The following is a 13,940-nucleotide window of genomic DNA, read 5'->3' as shown; positions in this document are numbered from 1 at the left end:
GCCTTGCCAGCCCACGGCCACAAAGTGCCTGTTCCATTCGAGTCCCTCAGAGTGTGCCCCAGTCTCAGCGAGTCTCAGAACTGCTTCCACATTGATTCCCTAGCAGCTGCTCAGATCCGTCTGAACAGGGCCATTCAGACACTGTCAGAAATGCACAAGTACAAACCTACTGGGTCCTCTGCAAGTCCGTTTCACCTTTGCACTACAGCCCGGATGCCAAAAACACAACCCCAAAGGCATGGTAGTCTCCCAAGCTCTTGGGAACTTGGTTCTTGTGTTAGACCTGAGATTATAAAATTTGAGTTGCCCCATCTAGGTCAACTCAGTCTTGGTTTCAGTGGTATTACCAGGGAATTCACCTCTACCATAAGTCTGCGTACCACAGTATGTTACTTGCTTCTAGCCCCTTGCAACTGCCAATTCCTGGCTGCTGAATGTGCACACAAACAAAGCAACACAACAATTTAGAGGGACTCACAACTGCTCAACAAGGGACACTCTGCCTGATCCAGCTCAAGTCAGGGTTGATACCCCAAACTCTACCTATGTGGAACATCATAATAGTGAGGAGACAGAGGAAATCAATTTTATTGATGATCAAAACAAATGCCTAAAAATAATCCCAACAGAGCAAGGCACACCATCGCAGATTACTGCAAAGCAATGGTTTTAAATATGTTCATTGAAGTGAGGATATCATGGAAAAAAATCTTCAACAAGGCAGAGAAAGTATGAGAGAGTATAAGAAAACATTTTATAAAAGCTGAATGAGACAGTAGGTGCAGTAAAAAGTAATATAAAGGGACTCAACAGCAGAAAAGCAGAATCTAAAGATTTGATCAGTGAGCTTGAAGATTCCCTAGTAGTGGAAATCTTTCCAAAACTTTGGCAAAAATAATAAAGTAAAAAGTAAACCATAAAGATTTATGGGTAAGTGCCAAGGGGAACAAAATTGGTAACAAAGGGAGTCCATAAGAAGAAGAGAAACAGAAAGAGTCAGAATTCTTCTTTGAAGAAATAATAAGTGGTACCTTCTCTAAATATCAGATTCTCTAAACAAGCAAGCCAAACTAAATACATGCAAAACAAGACCTGTTATAATTACAGTGGCAAGAAATACAGATAAAGAGAAAATGTTAAAATCAGAAAGTGAAAAGACTAACTTCCATTTAGGGAAACCTTCCCCTCATTAGACAATAGGAAGCTTGCTAAAGAGAAACTATAGGATGGAAGAAATTGGCATGATATAAAAAAGTACTAGTTACATTAATATATTTTCGATAAAGATTATTCCAATAAGTAAGGTTATTATTCAGATTTCAATAAGTGCCTAAGAATTTCTCAGGACAAAAAAAAAGGAGTTAAAGCAATCTATCATATTAAAGTGTCCCTGAAAGAAATTTTAAAGGGACTTCTATAAAATGAAAAGTAATCACTCTTGGAAGCAGTGAGATATGTAAAAGACAAAATTTGGGAGAAGAGAGCCATGCTGAGGATTCTTTGAAAAACATTTCTTTCCATTAAAAATAGATAATAAGATAATATTAGATGTAGATCTTAAAACAAAAATACTTCAAAGAAACAAAGAAAGCAGAGACAGAAACTAATCACTACACACACACAAACACACACACATACATACACACACGCAAACACACACACACTGGCACACACTGGCACACACATAGAGCAGATGAACAAATCTAGGGAAGAGAATATGAAAGAGAATCTACCCACCACAGACGGGGGGAGGGGGGTGGGAGGAATACTGGGACCATTGGTGGAGGAGAATAGGCACTGGTGGAGAAATGGGTACTCCATCATTGTATGACTGAAACATAAGTATGAAAGTTTGTAAGTTTGTAACTGTATCTCACAGTGATTCATTCAAAAGTTTTTAAAAAAGAGAATAGGAGAAGCACAGACTAACAGTGAATAACTGCAAAAGTATATGGAATTCGCATGAACAATGGCAACATGTTATTTTAATCGACAATTTTACTAAATAGCAGTGATCTAAACACACCAATTAGAATTACAAGTGGCAGAACAGATCAGAAAACAAAACTTCTTTGTTCACATTAGAACTCAACCAATTTAGATAATAATATTATCTATGATAATATTAGAGCTTAACTAATTTAGAGATCTATGATAGTATACGTTCAAGTAAATCAGACACAGAGTCCCAAAATAGGCTACAAAGACAAAGCAGCTGTTCTTAGATTATATAAAGTAAACTTCAAAATAAAATAGGCAACAAAGTTGAATAGATATTGTATCATTATTAGGGGAATAAGTCATCATGATATGATCTTTCTACAACTGGGAATACAGTTTATTTACATTTCCATTGTAATCTTCAGGTTTTGAATGCACTGTAGCACTGTCATGCAGTTGTTCATCAATTTGCTTGAGCAGGCACCAGTAACATCTCCATTGTGAGACTTGTTACTGTTTTTGGCATATCGAATATGCCACGGGTAGCTTGCCAGGCTCTGCTGTGCGGCAAGATACTCTCGGTAGCTTGCCAGCTCTCTGAGAGGGATGGAGGAATTGAAACTGGCTTGGCCATGTGCAAGGCAAATGCCCTACCAGCTGTGCTATCGCTCCAGTTTTTGAATGCTAATATTATTGTAAGTATCTGAACCATCCTAATTTCAATACTATGGATGTCAAATTAGCAAAACTATTATTATTTATAACCAAAATTCCTATAAATCAGTCTGAGATGACTTTGAATTTCTTTCTGTCCTTTAATTATACTGCATACAGAAGTCCAATATTAAATTTTAAAATCATTTTAAATACTGCCTCTGTGGATGGCACTAATTTCATATGCAGTTATGTTTATCCAAGTAATTTCTTAATTTCTTCTTAATCATTTTGGTTGAATATAGATAAACTGATTATTTTAATTCCATACTCAGTACACATTTATAAAAAAAATTATCCTCACAATCTTTCTTCACTCCTATTTTGAGAACACATTGTGTGTAATTAGGTTTCCTAGCCATTAGCTCAGTTCTATTTATTTTTGTTTATTTACATCTTTTTTTTTTTTCCTTTTTGGGTGACACCTGGCAATGCACAGGGGTTACTCCTGGCTTTGCACTCAGGAATTACCCCTGGTCATGCTCAGGGGACCATATGGGACGCTGGGATTTGAACCCGGGTCGGCCGCGTGCAAGGCAAACGCCCTACCCGCTGTGCTATCACTCCAGCCCCTTATTTACATCTTTGTTTACTTTTTGTTAATGCACACTGTCATCTAGACTTTATAAGGAAAATAGAAATCAACTGCCTGTGATTATTAACTTTTTTACATGAATACGGCACTGGATGTCTATAAAAATTTAAAAGATCATTTTTAAGAGATTTAATGTAATTTCCTAAAGACATATGGAAATTTTTCCATAATGGAGAATATATCCAACAAAAATCTATTTACATTTATAGCTGAAAAATATATCATAATAAAAGTGATTTAATCATAATATATTATTAATATACATTGTAATAAATAAAATTTTGAATAGCAAGTATTTATTTTCATTTATGTTTCTTCTAAAGAGCGCATGCAAGATGAAAGCATAATTTTTTTTTATACCCTTATTGCCTTACGTTACACAGATATTTATTGGTGGAGCATATTTATTATTTTTTCTCTTTTGGGGGTCACACCCAGCATTACTCAGGGGTTGCTCCTGGCTCTGCTCTCAGGAATTATTCCTGGTGGTACTTGGGGGACCATATAGGATGCCAGGAATTGAACCAGGTCGAACCGTGTGCAAGGCAAACACCCTACCCGCTGTGCTATCACTTTGGTCCCAGGTGGAACATAATTTTAAAGGAAAGAAATATCTTGTCGAATTTATATGAAGTGCATTTTCTTGACTGGAAATATTTTGTATAGTTTGAACTTTTTTTTTCAGGAAAATATATATCAAGAATTTCTGTGATTTGAAAATGTCAATAAAATTCCCTTTGGAGTTAAGATGAACTTACTTATTTTCCCAATTGTCCCATGAATAGAAGTGACATTTTAAAAATAACCTGAGAGCTTTTGGAACCTGCTGCGGAGCCAGCACGATGGAAGAGCCCAAGGAAGCGCCCTTGGACTCTAAGCTGCCCACTGAACTAATTCCGGCACGGGACCAGAGACCTCACGGCGCTGAAACAGTGGGAGCCGGGCATCCCCCAATTCCTCTAACCTCTCTCTCTCTCAACTCCGAGTCTCTCTCTAGATTTCTCCATCTTATGAGCACCATATAAGGGTAAAAGTTTGTAGTGATGTTATTTCTGGTTGTACTTTCCCTGGACTTTATACACAAATCCAAAACCGCGCGGCCGCTGGCGCGGCCGCGCGACCTAATGTCATCTTAGCATTAGCAATATGTAATGGTTCCTCTTTAACAGGTCGGACTTTTGTGGGAGATCCTAATCAAGAATAGTCTGTTGCTGAAATATTGAAGGCAATCAAAGTGGTAGCCATCTCTCTAGACTGAACTAAGCTATATCCCCACACCGGCTGAGAAGAAATACCCTTCTTTCTCGGGAAGAAGCGCGGCGTGGTGTCAAACATAGTGTGATGTCCATTAGGCGAATAGACCTGGTGGCGTGGGAATGGGATATAAGGGGGAAATTATGTACATGGAACAGTGGGACGCTGGTGGAATCTCGAGCCGGAGCCGATACCAGCGCAGGACCTCTGGTTCCAGAAACTGCCTGCAGACACTCTGCTGGTCTATCAACTAAGCCAGAGCCCCACGCCTGCTGATGACGGGAAATAACCACCCTTTTTGGTTTTTTTTTTCCCTTGTCAGGCAGCGTGGCGATTACAAAACAGGCGTGAACTCGGTGGCGCGGGGCAAGGGGGAAAAAGAAAAGTTAGGTAACAAACAGCGGGACTTAATATCTCTATATTCTTAGCAGTGGAGAACTATCAAATGCCTCCTTGGCAATAGGACTGCTTTTCTTTTTTTGGGGAAACCCCAACAACGGTAGTGAGTTATGTGTTGAAACATGGAATGTAATCGTGATAAGGCGTAAATGAAGCGAAGCATCATTTACAAGGGTGGGGACTGGGGAGGTGGGAGGGGGCGGCGGGTATACTGGGGGGGTTGGTGATGGAAGATGGGCACTGGTGAAGGGAAGGGTGTTTGAGAATTGTATAACCGACATAATCCTGAGAACTATGTAACCCCCCACATGGTGATTCAATAAAAAAAAAAAAAAAATAACCTGAGAAAACTTTGCAACCTTAAGGCTTACAGATTCTAACTGCGACATGCATTTGTTTCTAAACCTAAGAACATGTATTTGTTTTGAAAATCCTGGCTCATGAACATCTTGGCTCATGAATGTGATTAGTATCACTTTTCCCCGATAATTTTATGCTTTTGAAGACTTATCCAACTCTGACAGGAATTCCCAAAGACTATAAAAGAACTAGATTGTGTGTGTTTTATAATTAGTTAAGAAAAAATTATTTCCAGTCAAACCTGCAGTCAGTTTGTGAATGGCTGCCTATTGGGAGTAGAGCGCATATGCTAACCTGAATAGCAGGTTTCTATGGGAATCTTCCTATCACAGAAGGAATCATGAAACCACTGTTGAATATCTTGCTTTCTCTTCAAAGGCTTATACCATACACCTATGTTAATGTAAAAAAAAATTAAGAGAAAAAGTCTTGAAAACTACTTTCTCTGAACTTCTCCCTGACAATGTCAAGGAAGACCTTGGTGTCAGATAAACATGCCATGTTTAAAACATGTTAGTTTTAAGACATCTTAAAATAATTCATATTTAAAATGTAAATACATAGGTGCAATAAATAATGGATCGTTTGAAATACTATGAATGTTGGCACATTCATAAGTTCACAGAGTTATCCAGAGATATTCTAAAATTTTCCTCTTAGGCTGTGTGTACATAGTCTTATAAATGTGTTGTGATTCATCATCTAAGTAAAACTAAACCTGTGGTTTCATGAAAATTGATGATCCACAACAAAATTTATATGATGGTATCTGCTGAAGAAAGTGACTAGGGAGAAGAAACTATTTAAAATGCATAAAAATATTAGTCTTGACTATAAATACTGCAGTAAATTCATGAATAAATTCACAAATGGCAAGGGCATCAACTGAAGGGAATAGTGTTTTCATACATAGTATTCCCAGCCCAGCGATTCACCACTTGAGGTAAAACAGACTATAAAATTAACTGTCAGAAATAGCACAAGAGCTATTCCCTATGCTGGAAGTCTGTGGCACAGTGCTTACATATAAAACTTTATCCAGTGTGTCGAGAGCAAAGTGCAGTTCAGAGCTCTCCCTAGCACATACATTGGAGTAATAATGAGAACATTAAATTTGATTCCAAAAAGAAAATAGTCTGATTTTTCTTATTTTTCCAAGAGGCCTACCTCATCAGAGCCATCTGCACAGTCAAAATCTCCATCACACCAAAACCTTGATGAAACACAATCACCATTGGCACAAAGGAAATCTTTCAATGTACATGTTTGTGGTTCTGAGGACAGAAAAAAACATGATGTTAAGTTACTCTAATATATTAAACTGCATTCAAAAATCGGTATGACATACAATGTGAGAATCCAGAAGAGGTTAGTCAAATGAACCAAACTTTTTGTTGTGTTTTTTTGGGGTCACATCCAGCAATGCTTATGGATTACTTACTCCTGGTTCTACACTGAAGGATCACTCCTGGCAGTTCTGGGGATCAAAGCACAGCTAGCTACATGTGAGTCTGACATCCTACCCACTGTGTTATCTGTCAATACAGCAATAAATTGTTTGGAAAAATATTTAATAAGATAGTTATGGCATATAGTGAATTATTTTTCAATTTATTTTTAAAGGTATAAGTGGAATGGGCTGGAGTGATAGTACAGCGGGTAGGGCATTTGCCTTGCATGTGGCCAACCCGAGTTCGATTCCTGTGCCACTCTTGGAGAGCCTGGCAAGCTACCAAGAGTGTTCTGCAGGCACGGCAGAGCCTGGCAAGCTACCCGTGGCATATTCGATATGCCTAACACAGTACCAAGTCTCACAATGGAGACATTACTGTTTCCCGCTCCAGCAAATTGATGAACAATGGGACAACAGTGCTACAGTGCTAAGAGGAATGACAACAAAAAAATGAGAAAATGTTTTTGCTTTCTGTGGGTGCGGAGAGGGACAGCCAAGCAGACCTGACTCCTACCTCTGTGCTCAGAGATCACTCTTGGAAGTGCTCCGGGACCATATGAGATTGTGAGAGAAAAATCCTAGGTCAACAAGGCAAGCACCATAGCTGCAATACTACCATTTGGCCCATTAAAAAAAGTTTTGTAGCTACTATTTAATAAAATTCAGTGACAAAGTAAAACAGAAAGCATATAATGAAATTATATAATAGCAGTCTTCACCAGTTGTTGGGATTCTAATTCGGTTTGTGTATTTATTTTTGATAAAACATTTTGTGACTATTACCATGGGGTTGTTCATTAATTAAGTGCAGACTTTGATTCTGAAATTTTTTTGACATATTGTAATGACACATCTTCAATTCTATTTTCAGATAATCCCAGATTCATAGAAATGAATGATAACATATAGTGAATGAGTAATGGTCGAAGAAGTAAACAAGCTTTAAAGAAGATGCAATTGTTTATTGTCTATATTCTATCTTTAATTATAAATTATCTAACATTTTAAAATCTAATTACACTTCACCACAGTGTATAAACATATAACGAATATGTAACAAAACTTATTACAAATAGTACTACTTGATATTGTACTTAATTCCTTTGTGGAGTATAAATTATATATATATAATGAAGTAGGCCTTCAGAGAATTTGACCTATAAGTAATCAATATGTCTGCTGAAAATAATTCTTACTTTGTATTGGCGGGGGGCAGTTGGGCCACACCTGGTAATGCTCTGGGGTTATTCCTATCTCTGCACTCAGGAGTCACATCTGGTAGTGCTCAGGGAACTTTCAGGTATCAAACCCAGTTTGGCTGCGCGAAAGGCATTGCCTCACTAGCTGCACTATATCTATAATCCCTGCCCTGACTTAATTGAAAACCTTGACTAGAAATGTTATTTGGGATCATCAGAAACCCTTCTTTGTTCTTCCCATAATGGTGAGAACAGTATCTCATATACAATAATACTCTTACTTGAATTTAAAAAAAAGGGGGGAACAGGTAGAAGAAACTAAATTTAAGAAACATCTGTTTATAACCTGAATTTCTGAAAAAAAAAAAAAAAACCTGACTAGTTGGTCAGACTGCAATAGGATACTACACGGCCATTCAACTTTGAGGTCTAGCAGAACACCTTGACTGTTCCTATCACAAAGGCACATGTTTATACATAAAGAGAGCTATGAAAACATTAGAAGGACTATGCAAAGCATGGCATGCATCATTTTGTTCTACTCTGGGATTTTCTTCATTTTCAAATGTGAATGTCCAGGAGACTGAAGAGATTGTATAGTGAGTAAGACACCTGTACATGCAGGTGAACTTGACTCAATCTCTACAACCCCATATAGTCCCGGAGCCAGACCAGAAGTGATGCTTAAGCACTGCCAAGTGCGCCCTCCAAGTCCTCCCCGACCAAAAAAAATTAAAATGTGATTATACAATCAAAATAAAATAAAATAAAATAAATCATCCTATGAATATGACACAGTACCCTTCTGAATAATAGGGAAAAAAGACGCAAATTTGAACATGCACCACATTTCTCAACACTCTTTAAAACCATGACAATAGCAAGGCTTAGGGTCATCTTTTTTCTGCCCTTTACAAATGCCTTTAGGTATATTTTAATCAGAAAATATCCTTTAAAATATTTCTTAATGAGTAATTGAACAATTACCACAAGATTGCCAAATACAACACTACTAATACCTACCAAATACAAAGCATTTATTTGTTATTACACAACACTTGGAGATAATGCTAATGACTTAAACAACTCAATGACTCCTCATAACTCTATTATTGTTGGACCTTTTTTTTTCCAGATAAGCAATATGATCTATCCCCTGTTTCATATTGCCCCTTAATAATGAAGCTCTTTCACCTCCCCATTTTCAGGGACATAGTTGTATTCTCAGGAAATAGAAATTATAGTGAAGCATGGTAACTGATTAATAGAAAAGAACTTCTCAAAAAATTTATTTAAATAATGGAATATATTTCAAATATATTTCACTCACGTATTTAGAAAGAAAACTAAAAATGCAAGTGGCAGGTTCAGGGAGACAGTACAGGGGTTAGGGTGTATGGAATGCATGTGATAGATATGACATCATTTATTTTCATATTAACTAGTTGGTGTAATTACCATATACACTTTATTTGTAGCTTTAGAAACAGTATAGGTAAAATTTATCAAGTATTTTTAAACTTTTTGATGCAAATTATGAAACTAAAATAGTGAAATTTCCTGTTTTAAAGAGAAGCATTGCTGCGATTGTGTTCTTTCTGAACACTTAACAGGAAATTATCAGCATATGATCATAAAATAGCAGGCTAATTATCCCACATAAATATTGGGGTAAAAGAGCAGAAAGCACAATAATCTTAAACATTACTTGTGGTGAATTGCTGCACTACTATTGAGACTCTTCCTATATCTGTTTCTGTAGGGTTTCCAAAACAATTTTAAAGCTTAAATTCATTTTTTCAGAATCAGAAGCAAAATAATTCAAAAACATACTTAAATATGCTGCCAATATTATAAATAAGTTTCAGAAAAGTGCTAGATGTGGTACATAGCCTTACTCTTCAGATTATCTACAGCTATTTAAAGAAAATACAGATATATATATATAATAAATAAATAGTTCAGTTACTGTTATACAATGAGTGCTGGAAAGAATATGTCATACAAACAAAATGTTGTGTTTGATCATTCAATATAAGATTAATTTGCTCTCGCCAATATGGTATATTACTTGACAATAGCTAGAAATAACTTACAGGTATCAACCAAAATGCATACTACTGACATTGTCATTTAGAACATTTGTTAACTGAAGTTGGACTGATTGTAAAGCAGGTACAATCAGTCCAACTCTGCAGGTATGATCCCTGTGCAGAGACAGGAGTAAGCCCTGAGCACCATAGATTGGGTGACCACAAAATCGGACCAAAATATATTAAAAATATATCTTTGGCATTCAGGGTATATTGTTGACATAGCACTGTAGCACTGTCCTCTCCTTCATTGATTTGCTTGAGCAGGCACCAGTAACGTCTCCATTGTGAGACTTGTTGTTACTGTTTTTGGCATATCGAATATGCCACAGGTAGCTTGCCAGGCTCTGCCCTGTGGGTGGGACACTCTCGGTAGCTTGCCGGGCTTTCCAAGAGGGGTGGAGCAATCAAATCCAGGTCGGCCACATGCAAGGCAAACACCCTACCTACTGTGTTATCGCTCCAGTCCACCGAACAGAATAGAATCCTAAATGATAATTAAATGACCAGTAGCTTCCAGGGAACTTCTGGAGCTTAAGTCATGGAGAAGTTTCTTGATGTATCCATGTTTCAGATTGCCTCACCTGTGGAGAGGCTTCAAAAAAAGCCTCTTGTTGACATCTAAACAGATATATAGATCTATTCTCTATGTGTGCATATATGTGACTTTAATAGTTTCAATATACTGATAGAATAAATTAAAAATGTCTTAGTAACAACAAGCCTCACAATGGAGACATTACTGGTGCCCACTCGAGCAAAAAACATTATAATGCAACAAAATATTATTGTCATGCTGACTTCCAGATGGCTTATTCTTGGTGTTCCCTGTGGAGATACATTTCCCTTATTCATCTTTAATGACTCAGCCTCTGTCTATGTAGAACTGCAGGCATTTTATTATTTAACTTATGCTTTCTTCTGTCTGGTTAAAGACAATTCCAAACACAAACACCTTTTGATTTTCAAGATGAAGATTATTTCTCTTTCATGTTACTTAGTTGTCATTATCAAACTCTGATACCACTGTGCCTTCTATGTATCCACTTACATAAAACACTTTCATCTTGGTCACTATTATTTTTTCCCTGCAAATTCAACAATATCGCTTATCAGAGACCCTGAGCTTAGGTGAACAGGAACCAAAAGAGGATCATACATAATTGGGTATTTCACACTGCAGTGCTTGATATTACCACCACGTGGCTGCCTTCTCTCAAGGGTCTGTGGCTACTATGATTGATCACTGAAGTTCAACAGTGACACCCGAGAGTCTGTACTTCTCTCTGCTTCTAGGAACAAAGGCTATTTTTTTTTTAGGCTATGTCAGCAAAATTATATTCTGCCACTTTGAAAACCCCAGCAGACATGTATGCAGGCTTTATCAATCTTTCTTTCTTTGCCTTAGTGTATTAGAGCAGTAACTTACTTCTCATACATTTGGAATCAACACTTAAATAAAGGACGAGCCAGGAAATCAGTATACACAGTGGTCTTTAATCTACCCTCTTTTGCTCTCAATACCCAATGGAGCTGTTTTCTTTTAGGAAGGAGCCTTGTTGAAAATTAACACTATTATACATTAAAATCTAAACTAAGTGTCTTTCTGTATTTAAATCTAAAATACAAATAAACTTAAGAGTATGCATATACATGATAATTTCCTTTTTTTCAATTACTCTGAAGTCTTACCATTCCTGTCCCCATTAGATTTTTATTTTAAATAACGGTATAAGATCTGAGAACCAAACACATAATTGCTCTGTTTTCAGTTACTAAAAATGCTAATTAAAGGAAATCTGACTATTCTAATGACTCTGCAGTGTATTTTACCTTTCTTAAAGAATATGATAAGTGGGGAGATAGCTCTGTGAAGAGGGAAAAATAAAGGTTTCTATTTTTGAACTGTTCATAATTGCAATGATGCAGAGTTTTTGTGCTTAATTATCAAACTCTAGACAAAGTTTGAAAATTATTCAAAAATTAGTCAATATTGTACAATCTGAATTCCAAGTGGTATATTTAGTCTATGACTTTATTTATTCAATGCTTTTATATAACCATTATAGCATTATATTTTTGTCTCCTATCTTCTGGGAAATGAATGATATTAGTCCAATATATAAGAGGATAAGGGAAAACATTATCATTATCAAGTCTTTTTTGGATGTAACAGAATATAAATATTTAATAAATGGAATATAATTATTATCTTATTTTAAATATGGTTATATGGCTTTCCTTATATAAACAGCAATGTAAAAAATTCCCATGAAAGAATATACCCAGAAATTATTGTTACAATATTGAGAAACTCACATAAATTCTGCATACTTTAGGAAAAAATATTGCTGTATAAATATTGTTTTTAATTTCTTATATAAAATGTAAGAGGCATCTAATGATAATAGTGTTATTCTATTCCAGGAAAAAAAATTCTGAATATGCATTCCACTTTCTGCTCCAGAGAGAATAAATGATATTGCAGTAAAGTATGCTTCTGGGTGAATCCATAGTGTAAAAGGATTTGAGAATGAAATGAATTGAATACCACCCGTTAGAGAATTATATGTTTTGTACTGCCTCCACATCATTCAGCTCTTTGTATGAACTTGTATCAAGGACTTTCTTCATTGCATACTAATGGTTTGCATTAAACCTCAAGATACTTTCATAGCAATTTTGGTAACTGTAAGAAACTAACTCCCAGGATGAACATTTTAATAATTCTACCATTTGAGATTCAGGTCAAGTTAGTCTGAATATCTCTTGTCCAAATGTGAATATATGCATTAAAAATGTGAGCTGCAAGACATATGAGTTAAAATTCGTACCTTAACTGAACTAAAAAATGTCATTCTGCTTATTGAACAGGTTGTCAAGTTTGCAATGTTTTCAGGCAAGAGTTACTTACTACAGTTTTCTTCATCTGAATTATCACTGCAGTCATTTTGGCTATCACACCTCCAGTGATCTGGAATACAGTTGTTGTTTTTACACTGGAATTCATGAGGTCCACATGTCTTTTTATCTATAATAGAACAAGATTTTGCATGGTTGACTTCCATGAAGACATCTCTCACAAAACTCTGACTGCCAAATTGCAAAGAATATGACATTTCTTCACTGTCATTCAATTACTAACTGAAATACATGTTTAGGAGAAATTGAAAGTGTGCTTTAGGTGAACTCCAAGAGCTGAATAAAATTAAGCTTTTGATTTTGTTTATGTTGTTATCAGTCATGTTTTCATCACAGTCTGATTCTAACACAATTAATGCAGCTATTCAGTCAATGTCAACATAAATCATAAACTCCAAAAAGTGAAACCTGTCCATTTCTTTGAAATACGCCCTTCCTCAGCCTTCTCCCTTTCTTCTAGAAGTGAAAAAGAAAGAGAAATGACCAACACTTATTCTCTAAGGTTGTCACTTTTCCTCCCTAAGTTCTTATCTATACTCTTCCTATAGCAACAGCTCTGATTCACACATTCTCATTGTGCCTAGCTCAAAAATTAACAGTATCTTCTCACTAGTACCTCTAAATAATTCCCATAAGTAATAAGGAGATGTCTACCTAGCTTTTTACTTTAGAGATGATAAAAGAGTTTCTTAGAAAGTTTGTGAATATAGAGTGAATTCTCACTATCAGAAAATAGTAAAGGCAGTATCCAAAACATGGTTTTAGTCCTGATTTAATACAACAATTCTAACTTGTATTTAATGAGTGAGAATCTGAAATCATTAGATTCACAAAATTATTTTAAAATTAGGTCAGATAATTTAAATTTAAAGAGAAATTTCTATTTCTTAAACTCAATAAATATACACACAATTAGCTTTGGGATTTTGTTAAGGATTGTAATTGAATATGTTTAGGTTCTAACTTTTTGAGTAATAATATTATCCTTGGTCTGTGAATCAAGCTAAGTA

The 13,940-nt window shown here is 35.9% G+C and overlaps 1 protein-coding gene across 1 annotated transcript in view; it reads right to left on the bottom strand.

Moving 5' to 3' along the window:
- LRP1B (LDL receptor related protein 1B) overlaps nucleotides 1–13,940 on the bottom strand; it is a 1,943,003-nt gene that overhangs the window by 170,530 nt on the left and 1,758,533 nt on the right. Inside the window, exons 67-68 of the mRNA XM_055124030.1 lie at nucleotides 12,923–13,039; nucleotides 6,431–6,537 (exon numbers count right to left, since the gene is read on the bottom strand). Of these exons, the coding sequence (XP_054980005.1) occupies nucleotides 6,431–6,537; nucleotides 12,923–13,039 (224 nt within the window). The remainder of the gene's footprint in view (nucleotides 1–6,430; nucleotides 6,538–12,922; nucleotides 13,040–13,940) is intronic.

The sequence above is a fragment of the Sorex araneus genome, chromosome 1 (assembly GCF_027595985.1).
Source record: "Sorex araneus isolate mSorAra2 chromosome 1, mSorAra2.pri, whole genome shotgun sequence".
In the NCBI taxonomy this organism is placed as follows: Eukaryota; Metazoa; Chordata; class Mammalia; order Eulipotyphla; family Soricidae; genus Sorex; species Sorex araneus.
The sequence above is the reverse complement of the archived record's forward strand: the minus strand, read 5'-3'. Positions and strand labels throughout refer to the sequence as shown.